The 27,334-nt window shown below is 36.5% G+C and overlaps 1 protein-coding gene across 1 annotated transcript in view; it reads right to left on the reverse strand.

Annotated features, from left to right (window-relative positions):
* THSD7B (thrombospondin type 1 domain containing 7B) overlaps positions 1-27,334 on the reverse strand; it is an 870,666-nt gene that overhangs the window by 85,419 nt on the left and 757,913 nt on the right. The window contains exons 16-17 of the mRNA XM_032411208.1: positions 19,886-20,019; positions 11,201-11,351 (exon numbers count right to left, since the gene is read on the reverse strand). Of these exons, the coding sequence (XP_032267099.1) occupies positions 11,201-11,351; positions 19,886-20,019 (285 nt within the window). The remainder of the gene's footprint in view (positions 1-11,200; positions 11,352-19,885; positions 20,020-27,334) is intronic.

The raw sequence follows: 27,334 nt of genomic DNA on the forward strand, positions 1-27,334 counted from the left end.
TGATTAAAAAAGAGAGAGAGCCCAATCAAGATGGTGGAGTAGGAGGAGGCTCACCTCCCCATATGGACACACCAAAGCTGCAACTATATAGGGAGCAACTCTGAGTGTGACCTCAACACTAGCAGAAAAGCTCTTACATAGCTAAAGGTGCAAAGGAAAAGTCACATCCAGAAAACAGGAGGGGAGATGAGGTCTGGTTGGGACCCATAACCCTAGCACTGTGACCCACAAGCACAAGTGGTATCGCAGGCACAGATGTCCTCCCTGAGGACGGTCTCAAGCCCCACATCAGGCCCCCCTCATCCCCCCACCCCCACTCTGGGGACCTGCATAAGGAAAACTAACCACCATAACGTCTGGCTTTGAAAATCAGGAGGGCTTCACTCTAGGAGTGCCAGACGGCTATAGATACTCTGCCGTAAAGGGTCCATGTACACCCCCTCCGAGACTCAGCACAAAGGCAGCATTTGAAAAGTGCCTGGGCCACTTATGGAAGCAAGCTAAATGTTCATCAATAGATAAATAGAAAAAAAAGATATAGTATATAATGGAATATTACTCAGTCATTTAAAAAATTAGATACTGCCATTGGTGACAACATGGATAGATGTAGTGGGTATTAGGCTAAGTCAGAGAAGACAAATACCATATGCTTTCACTTATATGTGGAATCTAAAAACTAAAACCAATGAACAAACAAAACCGAAACAAACTCATAAATACAGAAAACAAATGTGGTTGCCAGAGGGGAGAGGGGTGGGCAATGAGTCAAACAGGTGAAGAGGATTAAGAGGTACAGTATGTAAGATGTAAAGAATAGCATAGGGAATTGTAGTCAATAATATTGTCATAATTATATGTTACATGGCACCAATGTATGGTTATAGGTGGTAACTGTACCTATCACGGTGAGCTTTTCATAATGCATATAAATGTAATACAACTATGTTGTACATCTAAAACTAATATTGTTTGTCAACTATATTTCAATAAAAAACAGAAGATATACCAATTTTTATTTTTAACTGGATAGACGGAGTTAAAATCTTCTCAAATTATTTTGGATTTAATAGAAGTTTAATAAATATCCAAGCTTCTTTTCCTTCAAAGTTTAACAAAAATGCTAGAAGTTTTATTAGGAATAATAAGGTATATAAACAGCTAAAAAGAAAAATAAGTGACAGGAATGTACCTGCTCCAACACTGAAAATACATATTAATATATATATATGTAAATATATATATATTTAAGCTATATGAACTAAAACAGACAACACAAGACTCAAATACCAATATATGGATGAGAATAGAAATGTCAAAATGCCAGAAATACACACACACACACATTTCTATACAGTAAGTGATAAATATGTAGTATGTGATAAAAAGAAAAGGAGATAATCATAGATATTAAATGAATTCAAAGAGAAAGTTGTGTGTACTTTAAACTGATTTTCAAAAAATCTAGCAAAATATGCCATACACATGCATAATGTGAAAGACTAAAATTGGCTCAAGAAGTATATGTTAACTAACTAGAATTTAAATAAAAATTTGAAAAAAAAAAAAAGAGGATTTCAAAGGTACATAACTGTATAAGAAATTGGAAGGATTTTCAAAAACATACTATTGGACAATATTCTGGTTCAAAATGTGTTTAAAATTTTAAAGAACTAATTTCTGTATTTTAAAAAATTGGTTCAGAGAAAAGCAAAATGTGGAAACCTTTCATATGTATTTTTCCAAGTAAGCATATTAAATACAATATGTTAAGCTGGGAAGAATGAGAGAGATAACTAACCTGAATCAATTAAAATGATGATAAACTACAGCCAAATAGAGTTTAAGAATAAATGTTCATTTGAAAGTTAGAAGCTTTTTTAAAATTAATATTTATAAAGGACAAACTCTAAAAATTCTATCAGTAATACTAAAATGCATTTGATAAAACCAGTCATTTCTGAAAACGTATTTATGTATAAACAGATATAGTTACACATAGGTTAAAAGAAATTGAGAGAAAATTCTTAAATGTGAGAAAAAATGGCTCAAACATGTTACAATTAAAACCATAACACTAAAATGACTTTTTGATTTTTAGCATTACTTAGAAAGTTCTTGCTAACAAAATGTCTAGAAAAATAATATAAATATCAAAAAAAGATAAAAATAATTATTGGCAGATTTTATGATTGTATATAGGTTATATGATTATATGATGAGGAAAATCTAAGAATGTAAACTAATAAAAAAAGCCATCAGTAGAATAAGAAAAATTAGAAAACATGGTAGATACAAGATGCTCCTCACACCCAAGTTTAATTAGACCCTAGAACTCACCAGCAGAAATGCATAACCAGCAGAAATGCACATGGGGAAATAAAACATTAATAGCAATGAAAATTTTGGTTGGATATGACCCAAAAACTGAAAAAAAAAAACAAAAACAAAACACAAAACCTCATGAACAAATAAAAACATACCTAGAATATAAAATACAATTAGTGGAGGAATATTCTTTTGGAATTTAAGAGAAAAGCCTTTCTCATACCATATACAAAACTAAATGCCGGATGAATTAGATATCCTTATGTATTTGTTAAGCAATAAAAATATTAGAAATATTTTAAAAATAATAAATCTGTTAAGTTTTTAAGCAAGAAATAACTTAGTTTCATGGAAACTAAATACTTTTTTATGTCAAGAGATACCATAAATTGTATTAAGATTCAATTGATAGAGATTTGGGTTAAAGATCAAAGACTATACACAACTCCTTCTGGAAATGCTATTGATATGATATTCAAGGGATTAAAATGAAAGTAAAGAAATTTGTTTTTAAAGGTGCACAAATGATTACGGTGATGATGTTAATGTGAGGGTGCAAAGGCAAAAAATTAAGAAACTGGAAAGCTGATGTGGTAACTGCCTTAGCTGACCTGAGAGTACTGAATCCCAAACCAACAACAGGTAAAAGGGAAATGAATTTGTTCTGGAGAGCCTCAACAGACTAGGAATTTGACCAGCAAGTAATCTGGAAAAGGAGGTGAAATTAGGGCTCAAAACTAGAGTACTCTTTGAAAGTCTGACCTTGTAGCCTCTGCCCACTTAGCATAGCCAGATGCTTGCCTTTCTTAACTCTAAAGACTAGACCTTTATTATTTAAAAAGAGGTAAAACACACCATATGTTAACTAACTAGAATTTAAATAAAAATTTGAAAAAAAAAAAAAGCTTGGAGACAGACAAAATTAACCATTTTAAGTCATCTTCTTGCTAACAAATTGCAACAGAGATAACATGAGCTTATTTAACCTTCAGTAATCCTTGGTAGAATAAAAGTTTCATATTTAACGCTGATTAAAAATTAAATAAAAATAAAACTTAAAAAAAAGGTAAAACAATTCTCTGCACCAGGGACACAAGACACAATTGAGCATAAAGCTAACATTTTGAAAATAAAGGGATGAGGTGAAAGGCTGCCTTTATAATAAACAATTAGACCTCTAGCCTTTTCTCCTACTTTGTTCTCACAGTATTGTCAACAGGATTATATGATCCAGATAACATTATCTGAGGACTACAGCCATCCCTAGCTTTAAAATAATTTCAGCTATTGCTTCCTTAAATATTTTTCTATTCACTCCCTACTCTCCGTCAAGGGCTCCAATTACAGTTACATTAAATCACTTGTTCATGTTCCTCAGATCACTTCATCTCTACTCTTTTTCCTTCAGTCTTTTTTTTTCTTTGTTTAGTGTAATTTTTATTACTATGTCTTAAAGTTCACTTATCATTTCTTCTGCAAAGTCTAATATGTTATTACTCCCATTTGGTACATTTTTAATTTCAGACATTATATTTTAGATCTCTAAAAGTTACATGTGGTTCTTTTCAGTATCTTCTATTTCATTCATGTTTATTTTTTCCTTTAAATTCTAGCACATACTTAAAATATTTACTGTTGCCTGTTTTAAGTTCCTTATCTTCAAATTCTATAATCTCTGCTATTTCTTGTTCTGCTTATATTGACTAGTTTTCCTCTAGCTTATGGATCACAGTTTGTTGCCTTCTCATATGTATTGTAACTGGGTATAAGACACATGCAGAGAAATGCAAGTATCATAGGAACTCAGCTCAATGACTTTTCAAAATGTGAAAACATTTGTATAAGCAGACCAGAGCTCAAGAAACAAATATTACCAGTTCTACCACTTAAGCCCCTATTATGCCAATCTAATCCATATAAACCCAATGATATTCCATCATTGCTAGAAGTAAAAGTTTTCTGCCCTAATTCTCTTTGAACCAGTCTTATAGTCATGCTGGTTTAATTATTAAGAAGTTAATTAATTTGACACTTTGTATGAGTCATGTTTTTAATTTTCTATAATCAGAGTCCTACAAGGTATAAACAAATCACATGGTTATATTTTGCTGTCATTGTGATTAGTCATTATCTCCTAGAAAGATATACAGAAGTATTTATGGATGAAATGATATGACATGTAGGATATACTTTAAAGTCATCTATTGGAGAAGGGTTAAGTGGAGGAGAAAAATTATTGTATGTAGATAATTATTGAAGCTGTGTGATCACTGCTGATGCTGGATAATTAACTTATGGGATTCATTATACTATTTTTTGAGAATTTCTTTTAAAAAAATCTCTATTTTTAAGTAGAGATAAAGATAAGTAGAGTAGAGGCAGACAGGAAGAGAGACAGAGACAGAGATACGAAGAGCAATGGAACACTTATTTTGTATTCCAGATTGGTGATAGTGAGATTCAAATAAATCACACTGTATAAGAAAGAATAACAATCAAATTAAATTTAAAAAGCTGGAGCAGCCCAAAGACTCCTTTATAGGATTATGCATGAAATGAGGCCCCTTTCTGCAGGGCCTAATGTAATTCTGGAAGTAAGACTGGTTCTAGGTTATATTAAATCTCATTGTACACTGGGGTAAAATACTCCACAAATCTCTGAGTAATCAATTATTGGCTTCTGATAAAGAGCCAACATCAATTTAACAAAAACAACCAGAGTTTGCAGTCTAGAATATAGAAAATTATCATCATTCTCCTCCTCTGGCTTTCAGTTGTGAGTCAAAGAAAAGCACTAGGTAGCTTGAGGGTCATGACCATTAGACATGGCCCCAGAGACCAATACAGGTTGTCACCTGCATGTTATGGACTGAGGAGAGATTGATAAAGTGCTTGGAGGTGAATAATACTAGTAGCATACATCCGGGTACATTGTTTCCCTGGAACCATAACTCTTAGAGTGCTGTTTCAGTGCTAAAGTCCTAAAAATGCTGAGTCACCAGTAATAAAATGTCATTGTTGACAGCCTTTACCAAAAATAACATTGGAGCAAATGATAAAAATAAGGTTTTTCTTTTTTTCCTTTTTAAGAGGAATTTTAAGAGGATTTTATTTATTTATTTTTTTTGAGAGAGAGAGCATGAGCAGGGGGAGGGGCAGAAGGAGAGGGACAAGCGAACTCCCCACTGAGCAGGGAGCCTGACGTGGGGCTCGATCCTAGGACCCTGAGATCATGACCTGAGCTGAAGTCAGACGCTTAACCGAATGAACCAGCCAGGAGCCCCTAAAATAAGGTTTTTCTTAACCCTCAAATGCTTAGTTCTGGAGGACTTAGAAAATTCGTCTATAGGGGCGCCTGGGTGGCTCAGTCGTTGAGCATCTGCCTTCGGCTCGGGTCCTGATCCCAGAGTCCTGGGATCGAGCCCCGCGTTGGGCTCCCTGCTCAGCGGGAAGCCTGCTTCTCCCTCTCCCACTCGCCCTGTTTGTGTTCCCTCTCTCGCTATCTCTTTGTCAAATAAATAAATAAAAATCTTTAAAAAAAAAAAAAGAAAATTTGTCTACATTTCTCTTTCTCTTTTCAAGAAGTTTCTTCACCTGGAAGAGTAACGGTAGTGTAGATCTGTCAGTGTATACTTGTATTGGCTTTCACTGATGTATCCCACACACAAAGAGTCAGAGAAAAAAGTATAGAAATAAGGTCTTTTGGAAGCACAATATTAAGACTATGAAAGAATACAGTTTCAATTGCACTTAAGCCCTATATAGTTTCTTTGCAAAGTCTTCCTTTGTGATGCTTCTTCAGAGGTTGTCCTGGTAATACGGCAAAGATTTAGAATCACTGTTTGATCATGAGGTTGCATGCAGACTACAGTTAAATGAGTCTCCAGTTCCTACAGTGTAAGAGGATGCCTGGCTATAGCTCTAACCAGCTTTTGATGTTCAGCTGGAAGTGAATCAATTAAAGTTCAAGTAGGTTTGCTAAACTTAAGTCATCTTTCTGGAGAGGGTTTGCAAAAGCTTTGCATACTTTCTGTAAAGTATACATCAGTTTGGAAATTCACCTCCAGGACCCTCTTTGCTTTCTCCTATCAACATTATTGTTTAAGAAATTCCTTTGTTGAGCTTCCAAGGAGAGTCAGAAATAGAAAATCTGTATTACTCAATGGCAAATTTCTGTAAGAATTGGCAGCATACATGAAGAGAACTAATATATTCTTTTAGATATGTCAAGGGCTGAGCAGTTTCTGAATTTAGAAATTTATAAACCTCTCTTGAAGAATAGATGATTCTATGAATAATACTCATCAGCATAATATGAAGAATAAGGATTAAAATGGGAAATAAGATTAGATAGACAAAAGATAAATACTTGGTAATAAACAATGAACTATTATATAAATGTACTTGTCATGTGTATGTACACATACATATGTGTATTTATATATACCTTTAAAGAGTGAACACTATTGCAAAGGTTTTTAAATGTATAATTCCATAAACTTCCTTTCCCATTAAAGCATTCCACAGAAGTGAGCATATTGGAGTAAAAAAATAATGAGGTGTGTGTGTGTGTGTGTGTACGCACACGTGCGCGTTGTGGGAACATGAGAAAACAAGAACATAAAAATAAGTGAAACACATAGTTTTCCATTTTCTTCAAATTCTGCCTTTAATTGTGTTTGTTTTGCTTCATCCATTTATAGTCTCCAGTTCTTGCCAATACAGTTAAAATGATCCCAACACAATTTTTAATGGCTTTGTCTTGTTTGCTCTTTGGTATGGTTTGCAATTGGCAGTTACTTTAAGGTCAGGGACCCATTCATTTGAAGTTATCTTTCTGATGCCTTATTTTTTGGGACTGCTATCAAATTAGGCATAAGTCATTTTTCAGCAAAGGAGGTGACATTTTATTTCTGTAATATCCTATAATAACCCATTTTGTGCGAAAGAAGGGATATTTCCTGCATGACTTAGAAAATATATAGCAACCTGTCTTAGGTTTCCCAACCACACTGTAAACAAGGCAAGGGGGAGCTTTGATCTGCTTCTTCTTTTTCCTTTTTTTTAAACAAACCTGTATTAGGTAATACTCTGTACTGTTCACTTTATACGCATTATCTCTAATTTCTAAATAATCTGGAAAAACAATGATCATTGTTCTTATTTTCCTGATGAGGAACCTGTAACTCAGAGGTTTAAGTAACTTGTCCACAGTCCCACAGCAGTAAGTGTTCCTGGGCATTAGATCACATGCTTTTTTGTGGCTCCTTTTCTTTTCCCCCCTTGGCAAACTATTCAAATGAAGTAGATTATGGAATTTAGAAGTATCTTCCTTCACAAATAAAATAGCCAAAGTAAACCAGAAAAGGAGACAAGAGATTTTACCAGTTAGCATATTCTCTAGGACAGGTAGCACGGATTCCGTTTCTTCTGTAGTGGTTAGGGGTTATGTACGGATTACATGGGCTTAAGCAGTCACTGTGCTTTTTACTAGCTCTTTAAAAGCAGCACATTACTAACCTGAGACTCAGTTTACTCATCTATACATTGGGGGATAATCTATCTATTTTGTAGTGGCATTTTGCAGATTAAGTAGGAAAATAAATATAAAGTACTAAGCACATTGTCTGGCACATGGAAAGCATCTGCAAATATAAGCTAAGTAACCAGTTAATACTAATGTTTACTCAATATTCAACAAAAAGTTGTGATTCGAGTGAGGCTGAGAAAAAACATGGCTTGAATGTAATGGCCGACAGCCTTATGACTCAAAGTGTGTTCCCAGAATAGCAGAATCAGCATTACCTGGCAATTTTCTAAATGCCAACTCATGGACCACACCCAGATGTACTGAATCAGAATCTCTGAGACGGGGCAGAGCTGCTGTGTGTTAACACACTTTCTAGATGCCTCTTATGTCTGCTACTGTGAGAGTCACTGACCCGGAGGTTAGGAAGTATACTTAATCATTTTACATATTGTCTACCACTTTATTAGTAAACATTGTATGAAGTGATAAACACTGCTACTCAGTTATTGAATTCTTTGCTATCTATACACAGTATGCACTTCTAAAGATGCTGAGGGCTACGATTCCTTGGTAGCAGTGATGGTCTGTCATATATGTTTGGCCTCAAAGTCTAGGATACATACTGGGAATTCAAGACAATAGTTTTACTTGATTAATTGGTTTTGCTAAGTTTCTTTTAATTAACTGGCAAATCTACCTACTTTACTATGTTTAAAATACATTGTTTATTTCACATTAAATATAGATTTTATAGCTAAATCAAAATATAAATTTCAGAGTACTTTATAGATATATAAGAGAAACATATTTTAGTCTCAGAAATATCCTGAGTTTGTTTTTTGGTGGGGGAGTAGGGTGGACTTTGTTTGTTTGGTTATGTGTTTGACTCTGAAGAAGTGCTGTGGGAAGAAAAAGATGAAAGAGAAACATAGTGAATTGGTCCTATTGACACATGTCACACTGCAGACTATCAAAGGAGAATTTGGTAAAATAATGGCCAATATTTAGATCCATGAATCAGAACATGCTACAGAGAACAATTACACAATAATTGTTTTATTCTTCTCAGAAAATGTACATTGAAGTGCTAATTAAACTTCAGGCACAAAGATCCAGATTGCTAACTTTGCTATAATCATGATCATGATCATTGTCAAGTACTGCTTAAGCACCTATGATGTTGGGGCATTATGCTAAGATGTTGCAATTTATTAAAATTATGTAACATATTTAAGAGATGGGGAAAATAATCAGGTATGAGCCCTGATTACTTTTTTTTTTTTTTCCATTTTAAAGTCTTTATTTACACTTGAGAGCATCGTGGCATATGAGAAAGAGCTAGGCCATTGTGGTCAAACAGACCTGAGACTGGATAAATGTATATCATCATAGCACAGTGTTAGAAAATTCCAGCACAGTGCTTATTACATAAGATGTGCTCAATGAAAGTTATTACTGTCGTCATAGCTATGATGATGATGATGATAATGTAACTTAGCAGGTGCATAAGCAGTTGACAGAAAAACCCTCTCACTTCACGCTGACAAGTAACTGCCTATGTCATCTTCCAGACATATGAAAGGAGGCTGAAATGTTTTTTCTATCTCCAATTTCTAAATGCTCCAAAAATAGTTTAATTATGTTTGGAAAAGTAAACCTTGAAGGAAATTGCCTCTTAGAAACCCAAAGAAATAAACACAGAATACCAGGCCATTACAACATTGTATAAAATGCTCCTGTAACAGACATTTTAGCTCAGTGGCCAGAATCCTTGACTTAAAAGGGCAACATTTTCATTGTAAAGTTCTTATAGCTTAATGGAGTTTATTATGAGCAAATTACAAAAAAAAAAAAGCAAACTGAGTAAGATCATGACCTCTACATTTAACTTACTCAGAATGCTAATTCTGCAAGCTGATTAATAAAGAATGTATGCTGCCACATTTTCTAAAGTGTAGTCATAGAATAATCATACAGACCAGTAACTTGCTTTATTCTTAAAATAAATGCTGCATCTTAAAGAAGGGAAAGTATGGGTCTAAATCCACTTTAATTCATCCAAGGTAAGGAAGCCAAGGACGTAAGAGCAAAGGCTTTGGCTTCATCAGATAGTATAAAGTTTAGCCCAGCTGCATCACTTATTCAGTGCAAGCTACTTAGCTTTCCTGAGAATCAGTTTCTCCATCTGTACAATGGGACTGATAATAGTATGTACTTAATAGGATTGTTATGGGTACTAAAGAGAAAAATTTTACATGTGCCTTGCACACAGTAAGTGCTCAATAAATGTTAACTTTTCTTATATTTAAGTTACACACAAAATAAGCAGAACCAACATTCCATGCCCACAAATTACCCTTAATTAATACCTCTTCATCTTAATATTGTGTTGTCCTAGCCCCCAAAAAAACAACAAAGAAAAAATAACAACAAGGGAAATCTCTTTCAGGAATAGAATTATGGAAATGTCAAAGATAAGGTTGCGAAAATTAATGATGAATCAATAATTCAAAACTGCAAATACAGAGTATTAACTGATCTCAAAAATATCTTCCATTTCTATACAAAGATTTTACACAATCTTCCCACAAATTGTATCACCACTGAATTCAGAGTAAACCTAAGTCTCCCTTCCTAATGTTTGAAGCCATATAACATAATCCTTATCCTCATTTTCTTTTTTAGCTCTTTAAGCCAAAATACAAGTCTAAACTATCAGAGTTTAGCTTCTGAGAATATTAAGTGGAACCATTCTATTTGAGGAATATTTATTTTCCCTTAGTCACGTTATGTTTCCTTTTTTTTTTTAAAGAAAAAAAATAAAGGCAAATGCTTTAGATTTTTAAAAAGGGTTTTTTGGGTTTTTTTTTGTCAGCTTTGGAAGAAGAACATGACAAAGGAACACCTCATCTTTGGGGAAAACAGCAAAAGGCAAAAACAGATCATCACGAACAGAAGCTAAATTACATAGTAGAGTTGAGCTACTAAGATATAATTGATTCTGCCAGGATAAAAATGGAACAGAACCAAGAGATTATAATGAGAATCATTTTGGTACTAAAGAAGACCCCTTTAACAATGGGTGTGCATTCGAATCCTAGTATGATCATTATAGGCTCATTTTCCTTGTCCGTGTTCCCATGATAAAGGCCTTAAGAGAAGCACTGGCATTTTAAATTGCTCAGTCTCGCTTGCTAAATTTTTTTTCCTTCCTTCTTAGGTAAAATTATGTTCTTGTGTTACTAGAAGAATGTTTTGGAGAGCAAGTACTGTGAATATATAGTAGCCAACGGTGAAGGCAGCGCTGGAGGATTAGGGTATTGACAAGGGAAGAGAAATTACCTGTGGGCATTTGCTCCAAGGCCCCCACTCGGACATGACACATTCACTGGGACACAGAAGAGAGCACGACTGGGTTTCTGGGGGAATTTCATCCTGGCTGCACAGGCTGTTATCCACGGCTCCCCCTTCACTATCAGCGGCATTCACACATCTGCAAGGCAAGAACAAGGATAAAACAGTGGAGACTTAAAAAGAGTGGAGAGTAAATGATAAAGTAGTTATGCTATACCATAGTTACTTACCCCTCAAAGATAATTAAACATAAAATAGACCAGCAGAGAAATCAAGGGGAAAAAAGTTCCTTCTTCAGCCTGTTGACCTTTACTGAGTGATAACCCTTCAGGTAGCAGAGCAAGAGAGAAAAATGGGAAGACTGAGGTCCACTGCCATTCTGAAAGAACTCTCCATCTCGAGAGACCTACTCTATTTTTACTCGGGTCCAGCACAGAGTGAATTTTCTTTTTACTGTAACAAATCTTGAAGGCTCTTCTTCTCTGAATGAGTTCATCACTTTGTAATAGCGAGAGCCTTCCTAGTTCCTGTGACTCTCTCAGACCTTCCCTACACTTCTATCTCACATCAACCAAACTTTCCTAATCTCTGTCCAACACAGTTAAGGTCATAGCCAAGGAATGTGAAACATAATTAAACATGTTTTTCTCTCAGGTATTTTCTGCATTTCAGTAAGGAATGTTGGTACCATAAGCCAAAGGGTAATATGTGAGCATTGTCATGTGGCATGTGAACACACAGTATACAGATGCTTGGCCTTATCTGAATCGGGCTTTGAGAGAAGTGCCGGCCGAGGCAAGATAAATAATCATGCTATTGATTCAATCAAATCAAAACCAAAGTGTTATACCATTATATACCCACCAGAATGGCTTCAATAAAAAATATGGAAAATATCAAGGGTTGGCAAGAACAGGCAACAACTGTAACTCTTCTTACTCTGCTGGCTGGGGCATAATACTCTTTGGAAAACTAGTTGGCAGTATCTACTAAAGGGCAACATATACATATCATATGACCCAACGATTCTATGCCTATATACATACACAAAAGAAATGTGCACCAAAAAAGAAAAAAAACTGACAGAAAATATTCATATTAGCACTATTCATAATCATCCAAACTAGAAATAGTCCAACTGTTCAACAACAAGGTCAATAGATAAATATATTGTGGTAAATGGTGGGAATGCATGAACTACTATTACATGATAGAACGTGGGTGAAGCTCAAAAATTGAATGCTGCACAAAAGCTAGACACCAAAGAATATGCTGTATGATTTCATTCACAGAAATAAATAGGCAATATTCATCTATGCTGTCAGAAGTCAGAGTAGTGGTTACCTTTGGGGGAATGGTTACTTACTACTAGGGGCTTAAGGTAGTCCTGGTAATATTTTGTTTCTTGGCCCCTGAGCTGGTTACACAGTCGTGCCCCTGTTGTGAAAATTCATTCAACTATACCCTGAGTGGGCATTTCTCTGTATTTATATTAAATCTCAATTAGAATTTTATGTTTGAATTATTTTTTAAAAAATATTTAAGAAAGACTAGCTACATGCAAACCTCTTTTGCTAGGCATGGGAAACACACTTAGTATTTGTTAATAATAATTCATTTAGTAAATATTTTTGAGGACTGTGTACCAGGCCCTTGCCTGGTTGTTGGGGTAAAGACTAAAAAAAAAAAAAAAAAAAAGAGAGAGAGAGAGATAAGATCCCTATTGTTATAACACTTTTCTTCAAGTGATAATAATCAAAGTGAAGGTGAAAATGATAATGACAATGAGATAAGTGGTGCCATTTGCTGATCTGATCACTTGAGACACAATACCACAGCCAAGGAGTAAGCATTTTAAGACAGATATGATGGAGAGCTTTTGGTGCCCCCCAAATCATGCTAGGCTAGAATGAGTTATCCTATACATTAGGAGTTTCTTTTATACATATAATTTTTTTAATTCAGGAAAATTGCAAAGTAGTCTATTACCTTGTACAATAGAAAGTAAGCTTTATGAGGTGCCAAGTAATGAAAAACTGTACATTGTATAAACAAGGTTAACACAGAAAGGTAGAAGAGGTAAGTAATGTCTTCTAATATAGGGAGGCATGGTAGAGAGTCATCTATGGACTTTAATTTCTTTTGTGGTAATAGTCAATAGTGGAAGGAGGGACCACAAAAAAGCTTATGTGTCTTGTTACAGACAAACTTAAAAGCTGGAAATTGCTTTCCTTCTTGCCTGCATACTCTCTGCTGATGTTCTTTTATTATTTCACTGAGAAAGAAGAGATAAGACTTCTGGTCAGTGGTGTCCAGTTGAATGTACACATTAGTCTTTGTTCACTCCTAATATGCCACAAAAACGATCGTAAAGGAATTTGTTACCAAAAAAACCCACAAACAAAGAAAACTCAAAAACCCAAGATGGGAGGAAAGGCATTACCCTACAAGGACAAAGAACATGGGAAAGGACAAAGAAAACAAATGGAAAATAGATGAACTAGAGGTAACTCACTTACCATACCAAGAAAGCTGAAATACTAAGACTTCAAGGAAAAACAAAGAAAGTAACTCCATTCACACCACAGAAAACATAAAAAATTCAGGAGCTTGGGGCACCAAGTACCTCTGGAAATGTGGATGAAGGTGAGGCTGAAAAACTGGAAGATTTACTGAAAGTATGTTTAAGAAGTACCTGGGCCCTCAGATCTCCCACAGTCCACAGGGCTAGGTGATGGCCCCTCCCCACCCCCCTGCAGGTAACTGAAGGTTTATTATCTGGAGAGGGTCACAAAAAGAGACAGTCTCTGGGCTAGAGAACACATGGCTCACTTAAGGATGAGAATATCATATTGAAAACAAGGGTTTAAGTACAAGTTAATACACTGGAAGAATTATCACAAACCTAGTGGTTTAAAAAATGAAAATTATTATCTTACAATTCTGTAGTATAGAAATCCAACATGGATCTCACTAAGCTAACATCAATGCTTTGGTAGAGCTGGATTCCTTTCTGGAGGCTAGAGGAGAGGAGAGACCACTTCCTTAGCTCTTTCCAGATTCCAAGGGCTACCCGCATTACCTGGGTATGGCCCCTTTCTTCTCCATCTTCAAAACCAACAGCCTTGCATCTCTCTGTGCCTTGCATCTGTGGTCACATTTTCCTCTTTCTCTCCCATTTCCCCTTCACATTTAAGAACTCTTGTGAATAAATTGTCCCTGCAGAGACCATCCATGATGGCTCAAAATCCTGGCTCAAAATCCTAACCTAATCACATCTGCAAAGTCCTTTTTGCTATAGAAGGTAACAGATTCACAGATTTCAGGGATTAGAATGTGGACATCTCTGGGGGGCCACAATTCTGTTTACCACATCAGCCAAAACACTGGCCGCTAGGATTATCTATTTCACGCGTGATTTATGAAAAGACTTTTCTGGGGGTTCTGACAAGCCCAAGAGTAAAGACTTAAAAAGACTGCATTGAAGATGTTCCCAAATGAAAATGCCCCTGGAATTACATATCCTGCATTATCAATTTCCATCTCATATCTTCAGTTGTCACCTCATTCCTACTCAAAACTCAGGGCAAAACTGTTTTGAAGCATATTTGCTATTCCTGCAGCCTTCCCGCCCCCCCTCCCCACTTCCTTCATGACTATCTCTTGAATTTCATTTAATCACACTTTTATTACCATTTCAGAGAAACCTCTTATCTGGATCATTAACAGACTTCCTATTGCCAAACTCAATGGTCAATTGTCATCTTAGTAAATTTCTGAGAACCATTTGAAACAACTGATTGCTCTCTTTTTCTTGAAAAACCCTCTTGCTTTCCCATTTTCTTGGTTTTCCTCATTCTCCAACAGCTCTTTCTCAGTCTCATTTGTAGAGCTTTCTCTTTGCTATCATCTATGAATATTGGAGTTCCCCAGGGCTCAATTTCTTATCTTTTCTTATCAATATATATCAAATGTATAAGCTGTTGATGCCCAAATTTATACCACTGTCTCTTTCTGAACTCTAGTCTGTATTGTCACAGTTGGAAGGCAAATTTAATGTGTTCACAAGCTAGCTTTTGATTTTTCTCTCTCAAACTTGCTTCTAATATTCCTCATCTCAACAAATGGCACCATCATTCCTATGATTGTTAGGCACTAAAACCTAGCAGTCATCTTTGATGCTTGCTTTCTTCCACGTTCTACAATCACTTTATAAATAAATCCTGCGGTCTGTACCTTCCAAATATAGTCTAAATGTGACCTTCTCACCACCTTCATTATTACCAAGCCCAGCCCAACCATCAGTGTCTCCCACCAGGAATTCTGGAATGTCTTTGAAACCTTCACCCCTGCTTCTATTTATATACCCCCCAAAACACCTTCTCTACATCCAACAAGTCCTTTCAAATGTAAATAAGACTATGTCATTTCCTCTGTCTCAAACATTTCATGGCTTCAAGTTGCAGTTAGAAAAAAATCCTTTTACTTTGTTTTAGAAGATTGTATGATTTGAGTACTGGCACCAGCCATACAGGACACCTTGTATTCATCTTGTTATAACAAGCCAAGAAGATTACTACTTTGGAAACTCTTTCTCCCCGGGATTTCTTTCTTTAGATCTTTATATTCATCCACGTCTCTCATTTTATTCAGATGTCTGCTTGGATATTTTGCTGGCCAACCTCTCCAAAACAGTATCCCCCATCACTCCAACTGAATTTTATTTTCTTCTTGGCATTTCACAGCAAAGACATTCCATTATATTTATGTGTTTATCTTTTTCTCTGCCACTGTAAGTTATTTGAGGATAGAAATTTTGTTCACTTTTCTTTTATCCCCACTGCCTAGACTGCCTGATACATAGAATATTTTTTGAATTAATAAATTATTGCAATCCAAGATGAACCATGAAGATGTCCCCCAGTTTGGAAGTTTCAAGAAAGAGAAGGATAAGTTATTTTATTCATTATAACAGTGTCTTATTAAGGTCAATAATGGTTTGGAATGCAAGATACCCAGAAAATCTGCTTCACATATTTAAATGTGATCATACACATAAAGCATACAACAAAATCTGCCACAACAAAATATCACAGACTAGTTTCCTTAAACAATAGGAAATTATTTTCTCATAGTTCTTGAGGCTCCAAGTCTGACATCAAGGTACTGGAAGGGTTGGTTTCTGCTGAGACCTCTCTCCTTGGCTTGTAGATGGCTGATGAACTGTGTCTTTATTTCATTTTTTATTTTTCATTTAAATTCAATGAGCCAACATATAGTACATCATTAGTTTCAGATGTAATGTTCAATAATTCATCATTTGTGTATAACACCCAGTGCTCATCACATCACATGCCCTCCTTAAAGCCCATCACCCAATTACCCCATCCCCCCATCCACCTTCCCTCCAGCAACCCTCAGTTTGTTTCCTCTAGTTAAGAGTCTCATGGTTTTTCTCCTTCTCTAATGACTTCCCATTCAGTTTTCCCTCCCTTCCCCTATGGTCCTCCACACTGTTTCTTATATTCCACATGAGTGAAACCATATGGTAATTGTCTTTCTCTGATTGGCTTATTTTGCTCAGCATAATACACTCCAGTTTTATCCATGTCGATGTAAATAGTAAGTATTCATCCTTTCTGACAGCTGAGTAATATTCCATAATATATATATATATATATATATATGTTATATATATACATATATCACATCTTCTTTAGCCATTCATCTGTCGATGGACATCTCAGCTCTTTCCACAGTTTGGCTATTGTGGTCATGGCTGCTATAAACATTGGGGTGCATGTGCCCCTTTGGATCACTACATTTGTATCTTTGGGGTAAATACCTAGTAGTAAAATTGCTGGGTCATAGGGTAGCTCTATTTTTAACTTCTTGAGGAACTTCCATACTGTTTTCCAGAGTGGCTGTACCAGCTTGCATTCCCACCCACAGTTTAAGAGGGTTCCCCTTTCTCTGCATCCTTACCAACATTTGTTGTTTCCTGACTTGTTAATTTTAGCTATTCTGACTAGAGTGGGGTGGTATTTCATTGTGGTTTTGATTTGTATTTCCCTGATGCCGAATGACGTGGGACATTTCTTCATGTGTCTGTTGGCCATTTGTATGTCTTCTTTGGAGAAATGTCTCTTCATGTCTTCTGCCCATTTCTTGACTAGATTATTTGTTTTTTGGCTGTTGAGTTCAGTAAGTTCTTTATGAATCTCAGATACCAGCCCTCTATCTGATATGTCATTTGCAAATATCTTCTCCCATTCTGTAGGTTGCCTTTTGGTTTTGCTGACTGTTTCCTTTGCTGTGCAGAAGCTTTTTATCTTGATGAAGTTCCAAAAGTTCTTGTTTCCTCTTGTTCCCTTGTCTTTAGAGACATGTCTAGCAAGAAGTTGCTGCCGCCAAGGTCGAAGAGGTTGCTGCCTGTGTTCTCCTCTAGGATTTTGATGGATTCCTGTCTCACATTTAGGTCTTTCATCTGTTTTGAGTTTATCTTTGTGTATGGTGTAAGAAAATTGTCCAGTTTCATCCTTCTGCATGTGGCTGTCCAGTTTTCCCAGCACCGTTTATTGAAGAGACTGTCCTTTTTCCATTGGACATTCTTTCCTGCTTTGTTGAAGATTATTTGACCATAGAGTTGAGGGCCCATTTCTGGGTTCTCTATTCTGTTCCATTGATCTATGTGTCTCTTTTTGTGCCAGTACCATACTGTCTTGATGATTACACTCCCTGTGTCTTTACAAGCTCTTCCCTGTGTGTGTGTGTGTGTGTGTGTGTGTCCTAATCTCCTCTTTTTATAAGGACATGAATCAGATTGGATTAGGGCCCACCCCAAAGACCTCATTAACATTAATTACCTCTTTAAAGAGCCTATCTTCAAATATAGCCTTGTTTTGAGGTACTGAAGGTTAGGACTATAATACATAGATTTTTGGGGAATGCAATTCACCTCATAACATAGTGGTATTCAGTAGCTGTGTTATTTGTATTATATCAAGCTCTGTAAGTTTGAGCTGAGAAGTATTGCTTAAAGACCTTCTTGTTTAAGTATGTTTTTCCTCCGTCAGCCTGCCATAATTCTGTCGGTAGCAATTTATTCTCTTAAAGCCTTCCTTTCTCTCCTGAGATTTTGCTTTAGTACTGCTAAGAGGCCTGGCTGGGATGAGAGTGGGAGGTATCACAGCTCGTCTGCTTGTTACTTAATAAGCTAGGTTGATCAGTCATTTCTCAAAACCATGAGAACAAGACAGTGGAGACATAGATTTTGAAGAGAAAAAAGTCTGTGACAGCATGAACACACTAGTCCCCAGAGGAAAGGGGAACTAACAAAGTGAAAGAAAGACAATTCGTCTATTAGCCATTTGCTTGGCTTGATGACCGTTTCACCAATAGCTACTTCTTCCAACATGGCTACCAGTGATTTTGCAACACTGGGATTAAGTCTCAGAAATGGTGGGTATATACTGAATTACTGAATAAAGTAAGTTCACTGATATTGAATAACAATCAAAATATATAAGTAGGGTCTGCCTTAGCAACTGACTTCAATCTCACAGTTAACTCAACAAGGAGTTATAGGATTTGAGAACTGTCTGTCCATTTGAAATGGAGCTTCCTAAATCTCACAAAATGATACTCTCTGCTCATGCAATCGAATAGTTGACTAAACTATATTTTCTTCTTGATTTTACATACTAACCATTGTTTATCATTAATATTTTAGTTTTCGCTTGTTCAGTCTAACATTTATTACCATTATCCTCAGTTGGTAAAGAAATTCATTCTTTCCAAATCATTCTTAAATAGGCCATTTTGACAAACTCAGACCAAGTGTTTCCTTTGCTTATACTGCTGTATTTACAAAACAAAAACTTTAAACAAGATCCCTCCATAAATAACCCAGAATTCACTAAATTCTTTCAGAGGTGTGCTCTTTTTATATTAAAATTCATCACTATAGTTCATAAGTATTCTCAGACTGTAGTTTCCAAGACCAATAGTGAGGGTTTAAATTGACCTTTTCAATGTACTGACATTCAAAATTAAATGAAGGGGGGGAAATCGGAGGGGTAGACGAACCATGAGAGACTATGGACTCTGAGAAACAGGCTGAGGGTTCTAGAGGGGAGGGGGGTGGGGGGATGGGTTAGCCTGGTGATGGGTATTAAAGAGGGCACATTCTGCATGGAGCACTGGGTGTTATGCACAAACAATGAATCATGGAACACTACATCAAAAACTAATGATGTAATGTATGGTGATTAACATAATAAAATAAAAAATAAATAAATAAAAAAAAGATAATGTCCATCAACTACACTACCCATAGACAAAAAAAGAGACATGGTATCACAGCCAAAATCTCCCGATTTGTTAACAGTTATGGCTGTGGATCAGTGAAGGGATGCTAGCCTGCTCCATGCAGTTAGCTTTCCCACTGAAGTCATTTGCGGGGAACCGTAGGGATTGTAACTACACTGCAGAGGAAATCCCACTGTACACATGGCAGTTAAGGCACATATACTTCTATACAAACTTCATGATGAGCAAAAGCCAGAGTATGCAGTATGAAAATTAGAGTGCACTTGGATAAACACTCTGTTTTTTTATAAAAAGGTATACGTTCCTCTGCCCCATTTCCCAAATGTCTCCATTTCCACACACCTGATTTTCCTAGACTGCATTCCTCCTCCGCAGCGCAGAGACCTCAGCTCATTGTGGATTTTGCATGGAGACCAGTGTTCTACAATCCAGGAATACTGATTGCATTCACTGTAGCATGGGACTGCCTCATGCACCTGTCAAGAACAGGAAAGGAAAAAGAAAATTATGTGGAACTCTACAAGTTATATAAAAAGAGCCTATCTTTTAGTAATGCCTGTTGAACATAACCCAAGAACTATACTCTGGCTAAAACAGCCAAATTACACTCCCAAAAAGCAAGATGTATTTGGCTTCTCTGAAATTACTGACTTGCCTAAAGAAACATAGAGGGGAAATCAACTAAGACATAAACAAAGGACAGTCATTTCCTACCACTGAGAATAGGAATTCCATTACCATTTCATTTCCCAAAAGACCTCACACAGCATCTATTAGATGGTCCAGCTCTCAATTATATGGCATACTGTATTTTCAGATGTACTTTAAGATGTCAATTGAAACAAATATATATAAGGAAAATTTACTCTTGAATATAAGAGGTCCTTAGAATGCATAAGAAAAGTGGTATTTGCACAGGAAATTTCTTTTTATGCCCCCAAATGATCAATGCTAACAGGCAATCATTTAGCCTCCTGGGTATTGTGGCTTTATATGAATTCAGTTATTTGTAGGATGTTTTCAGAGCATAGCTATAACACAGACACACAGACACACACACACACGACAAACACTACTAGACTGTTAGAGGCTGGGCATGACTGATTACTGACTGAATATTTACAATTTTATGGTAAAAACAATGATTACAGTAAATGAATTCTTAGGTTACTTCCTATGCACTTGTTTGTGATGATTTTTTTCCCTGAAACTGTATCCCATTGGGTAGTCAATTGAGTTTGCCTGCCTTTTTAAGACAGAATTTAAAATGCATTACTCAATATAGAGCACAGCACTCTCAGTAAGAAGATGTTTCATTGCATGATAGGTTACTCTAGATCACAAAGATGGCTCTAGTATAGCATGCTGATGAAGACGGATTCAACCTATTACCAAAATAGTTAATTAATGCTTTTCCTTTTAAGTAAGAAATTAAGCTTGAGTTCTTTTCTCCCACTGCCTTTCTAATTCCACAAAATTGTAAATGATGACTAGGCAGCGCTATCCAAACAGAACCATTACTTGCAAGTTTCCACTAAATGAGAGGGAAAGCACTATGTAATGGGATAATCAGAAAACAAGATTGGAGCACTGTCAGCATGTTAGATGGAAATCAAATGAGAAAAGGTTATTTGTGAGACTACATCTTAGGAATCACAAATAATGTCAGAAACTATTTTTAACCGTGGGGTTCTGGCTCTCTCATGTAGAGCACACAAGGAAAAGGAACACCACAAAGTGAAAAATATGTGAGGGCAAAATGAAAGGAGATGGGAAAATAGAAGTGGAAGTAGGTGTAGGAAAGTAAGGAATTAAGTAATAAAAGCAGCACATTTCATGCTGTGAATGCTGCCAAGAATGGAACGAAAGGTTTGGAAGCAGAACATACATTAGAATAAGGAGGTAATAACTTGTAAGGGAGAAAAGTCTGCCCAACTCCTGGCATGGTAGAGGTAAGAGAAAAATCTATCAGAATGAAAGACAGGACCCCAATGGAACAGACACCTGGAAAGTGAGCTGATGACAGCTGAGGGTTTAGCCAACTCCACTCTACCACAAAAATGAAGACTGCACTGAATTTGTGGGCTTGTTCTGTAAACTTTTCAATATGTAACAGACAATTTAAATAAAGCTCTTTGGCTTTCATATGAGATACATGAAAGTCTGCCAAAGCACTTTGTACAAACCAGGGGTAGATGGAAATATTAATTAACAAAGTATTTTCCCATACCTCATGCATGAATTTGAGAGCAAATGGATGGAATATCCTGAGAGGGACCTATTTTTCTAACGCTATCAATACTAAGCAGAGTTTACATTTCTACCCTACCTCCTACATAAAGCCCAAAGACAGATAGAAAAATGAAAACCTGTGTAGTTGCACGTTGCTCTGATATAAACATTTGAATGTCTGGTTGTATATTTGATTTACTATTTTTACTCTTTATGCTTTGCAATCTACAGCTAAGCAGAGTAGCTAACCTCAATGAAAAGCTGTTGGAAGATAGGGAGCGTATCTTTGCAGGAAGATGTTGACCCACCCTTTTAACTAATGAGTAAAAAAAATAGTACCTCTTAAAAAAGATTCACATGGATTTACTTGATTTTTCCCACATATGTGTATGCTATTTTAATATTGCTCATACTGTCACTTCTACCTGATAAATCCCTATCCTTCCTTCAAAGCCCAAGTAAACCCCATCACTTCCACAAGGCTTTTCCCATGACCCCTAATTGACATGTTTTTGGTACTCAGTGACAGTCTCAGTTTTAAGCAGACTTGTTGCCAGATTATAACATCAGAATGCACATGTACAGGGGCTGGGACAGTGCTGGTGGTTAGAACCTCATTGTGTTGAGGAGCAGACAAATTTAATAAAGTCATCACCTGACTCTTTTTCTAAGTGTTTCCTATTTTTCACACTACTTTAGCTCTTTTTCTCCCTTGGTCTTAATGTCTCCTTTTCACTTTATATAATAAGTCTACTTTTCACTTTAAATAAAAGTGAGAAAGTAAGCTCAGAGAAACACAATTTGTACTTTTCACACCTAAGGATGCTTCTAGTCCTAACCAAAGTCAGACCTGGACAAGAAGCATTTGTGTAGGTGACTACTTAAAAAAACTCTTGAGTCTTAGGCAGGCAGAAACAAAGTTTCCATAATGTCTGTATTTCACAAGACATGGGGGACTGAGTGGGTTCAATAAGTACTGGGTGAATTGAAAGGGGCCCAGGTTGCTAAATGACTCTCACACAATTCTCTAGAGAACATAGGCCCACTAAATAGAACATGTAAGAGGTATTTTACAAAGCCCAAAGGACAGTAGGAGGGAGCAAAAAATAAAAACCTTTTCTTTCCATTATGGGGCTGGGGTGAAGAATAGCCATCACTATGTCATCAAAAGGTGCTGCTTGATGATTTTGTTATGGGAAAGAAAGGCTGTTCCTTAAGAATTGTGAGAACTGTCTCCTTAGAGTCCTTGTCCATTAGGCATGGAATCTTATCGAGAGGACTGAAAACAACCACAAGAGGCAAAAAGTGCAGCAGGCATTCAAGAATAAAAACTAACTACCCAGCTGGCCAATTTCTTCTCCTGTCAGTCCTTTATGTTCTGGCTATATCATATTGCTATTTAGTTGGTGCTTATTACAGTTTTTTAATGGAAGTTGTTAAAGCATGGACTTTATCAAGGAATCGTATGGAAATTCTGAAGGAGAGAAATGAGCCATGGGAAAGTTAAATGAAAATCATTCCTAAATGGCACAAATTAGGAAGAAAATAACAGGGTTTAATAGGGCCATAGATGCTAAAAATGCCACTGAAAAATCTAAATCCTCAGAGAGGCAACATTTCATTCTCCTAGTAATGAGTTCTATTTATTACTTCTTCAGTGGGGAATTGTGTTTTTATAATTTTGCTAGTTCCAGAGTCATAGCATAAACTCATTCATTGAGTCGGTCTTTTAATATTTATTAAATAAGTCTCTGCTCATTGTAATTGATCATTTTAATTAAATACTATTTTCTGATACTCATCTCCAACTATAGATGAACTTCCCTGGCATAAACTTGGAAGCAGGGTCTCTCTGGAGCTCAGCAGATGTCATTACTGCATATCAGAGTCCTAGGGTTCAAGGGCTCAAATAAAGCAAACGAACAGTAACCACAATAAACACAAAAATGAAGAAAGGAAAACTCATGAATTCCAATTTTCTATAGTAAAAACCCTTTGCTCCAGTGAAGCTGCCAGTCAACACCCAGACAGAAATCTTCAGGCTGGAGACTTCCATACTGGGCACTGTGGTTACTTAGTAGAACTTGACAATTAGTTCAAAAGCCCATCTAGGGCCAGAAATTCCTGCAAATCTGAGCCAGGGTCTGTACCATTGGAATGTGAGAGGAAATAGTCTTCTTGGAGTGGTGAGATCAATAAAGCACTATGGGTTCCATTCTCCCCCAAATGTTGTGAGCTTTTAACATAAGATGCACAAATTTGCCTCAGGTCTAGGACCCTCATCTCTTAATTCAAAGAACTTTCCCCCCAGCCCTTCACTAGTCGTCTGTCTCCTCTTTTTTCCTCCTCTAGGGTTCACGCTTTCCCTTCAGAAGGGTCCTCTATACTATATCCTCCCTCAACCAAATTTTGCCCTTTTTCTCATTCAGTCAGCAACTAAGTTATGCACTCCTCCATTATGAATGTCTGAATGACTGGAAAGTATCACATTTAGGCAAGTAAACTTTTGCTTCCATTTGTGTTAATCATGCATTTATACCTGTCTGTACTTAATATAATACATGCGGTGCTAAAGTTCAGTCCTCATGCAACTGCACCTACATGCTTTACAATGTGCCCATCACTGGCCCCTGGTTATCAATGACGCCATATAATGCTGTGTAGAACTTTATAGCTTGTATGAGACACTTTCTGTCTCTGGTCTTAATCATCAGGATCATTTGAGTTACACAAGGTTAGCAGAATCCCTATTTCTAGGTAAAAATAAATAAAATTTGAAGATGCCCAGTTAGTCATTCACAGCAGATGAATGACTAGGCTCATGCTCAAACTGAGATGAATTTAGAATCCCACTCTGCTGATGCAAACAGTGCGTGGGTTTCATCTCTTCAGCTTGTTTGGGCACATTCCATGCTCTCAGAATATCTTTTCAATGAGTAAGATAATGCTAATATTTATAAATTCCTAAAAAGGGAAAACCAAAAACAGAATTTTCAAATATGTCCATACAGTAGATGATGCCTACTGCTATATATTTTTATATATATATAAAACTGCACAAGCAATTCATCCCAAGGCTTCAGGTATGGAGTCTCTTTTCATAATTTCAAAAAACCAAGAACTATCTCAGAAAACCAACTTCCATTTTAAACATGGAAGAGCAGGCCTGAGTCTTTTAGATGGTTGCAATTCTTTGTGTGAATGGGTGGTTAAAAAAAATCCACAACTGTTTTTAAATTGGTATCGGTGGGAAAACTATCCTGCCTATCATTTGTACAGTGTGTTGCTCAAGAGGGCAGCATTTGGAGTCAGGCTTTCTGAGAATCTGGAAAAAAGCGATCCATACTTGCGAGGTAGGCAACTGTCATTTCCAGCTTCAATGTTCAAGTCTAAGGCCCTGGCTGTCTTCCCCTTCCAAGACATTTTCTCACACTAGCTTCTCTAGCTACACAGCAATTGAAAAGGTTTCCTGAGCATGCCCTGAGCTTATCACCATGCCTGGTTTGTGAGATTCACCAGTGGTTTTATATATGCATTGTATGTTTTCTTTTCAGTTTTCACCCTAAAAAAATCTCAAAACAAACCGCATAATGCTGAATGAATCTTATTTGCAAAATTTGTAGACAAATTATTGAGCTTTCAAGCCAATGGGAAGTTTATTAGCAAAGTAATGGAGGTGGCTGCATTCCTCATCTTCCAAGAGCAGCACTTTCTGTGTCAGATGTACAGACTGTGTTAACTGTAGCGTTGTACCGAGGGGCCCGTAAATGCATTCCCCATACCAAACCCTGTCTGTAGTCTCAATGAATAATACAATCTCAGACATATTGTCACCACTGCTCGTCAAATGAATGTAGTAGGCAATGCTGTGATTAATGAAGTTTTAACTTGAAAGTGCTTCTGAATTTGAAATCGCTCATTAGAAAGTTTCTCAATCCGGGCTGGCTAAGAGTGCAAGATCCTTGTAACAAAAACACAGCGAATACTGCCCTTACATACAAAAAAAAAAAAAAAAAAGAAAAAGAAAAAAGAAAAAATGGACTAACAATGAGGCTATCTATGCCTTAAAGTCACATTATTGTTTCTATTTTGACAGAAGATATGTTGTACAGAGTAGCCTTTTTTCTAAATGGAATATAGAATAATATTTCTTATAGAGAAGGTCTAAACTCTGGATTTTTTTTCCCCTTTCCTTTTTTAATGGTCTAAAGCACTCAACCCCTTACCTCCAGTCTGAATACCACTGATGATCTTTTAAGCACAGTGTCATCAGAATCAAGATGAATATCCACTCACAGCTAAGCTACCTCTGTCATTCACGCAGTCCTCTGTTCCAACAGTGGGGGTGGAGGTGGAGATTAGTATGGGTACAGAGACTAAGTAGGGCCCCAAGTCATGCATATACTTCCTCCCCTTCCCCATGTTTCCTGCCGCCTTCAAGGATATTACACATAGCCTGAACTTTACAGAGGGTATTTAATATTGGGGAGCCACCAAGGCCTCATGTAAAAAGACCATGGTTAAAGTTCAGTTATCTGTGCTAATGGAGTTTAGATTATTTGTAATGGCAAACAAATAACAATGCATTATTTCTTTTTTTAATCCTTCATACTCTATTTCCCTGGTAGCAGGTTTACATTTCTTATTGTGCATGATTTAAGTGACTATGAAACCACAGTCTTAAAGTGAACTGCATGGTGATGGACAATCAACAAAAGTGATGATTGTGGAGATCCTAAACAGTGCATGATATTCTACAGTAGAGCACTAACACACACATACACAGACGGGCACTGATTGGACTCCCTGTGTGCCTGATATGTGGTACAGAATTGAGGGAACATATTGACATAGACAAGTTGGGGCAAGTTGAACTATAAGGCCCACACACTGTACCTCAGCACTACGTAAACAACCATAAAAGGTAGAATGAGAGGGGGAAACTCACTCCAGAGTTGGATTGACTTTTCCAACACCCTGGGAGTTTCCACCCACGGCCATGCTGTTATGATAAGAAATCAGATGGCATTTTGTAGATTGCTCATAGCATGCCAGGGACTACTGTCATGGTGGTCCTTTGGATTTTCATAGCACGGATTGCAGTTATCAGTCACACTGAAGTGGGGGGGAAAAAAACCAACAACCCCATGCCAATCATCATGGATACTTCCAGAAAACTCTCCAAGTGTTGAACTAATAGCCCTTCAGAAAAGAGGTTATGAATGAACCTTGGGGACATTATGTGAAATAAGCTAATTACAGAAGGATGAATACTACATGAGTCCACTTATATGAGGTATCTCAAATAGTCAAACTCATTGAAGCAAAGAACAGAATGGTGGTTGTCAGGGGCTATGGGAGAGGGAAATGGGGAGATGTTAAATAATGGATATAAAATTTCAGTTATGCAAGATGAATAAATTTTAGAGTTCTGTGTACAACACTGTGCTTATGGATAACAAATACTGTATTATACACAAACATTTGTTAAGAGGGTGGATCTCATATTAAGTATTTTTACCACAATAAAAATTTATTAAAAATTTTAAGAAGAGGTAT

This window comes from Phoca vitulina, unplaced genomic scaffold (assembly GCF_004348235.1).
Source record: "Phoca vitulina isolate PV1807 unplaced genomic scaffold, GSC_HSeal_1.0 scaffold1, whole genome shotgun sequence".
Taxonomy (NCBI): Eukaryota; Metazoa; Chordata; class Mammalia; order Carnivora; family Phocidae; genus Phoca; species Phoca vitulina.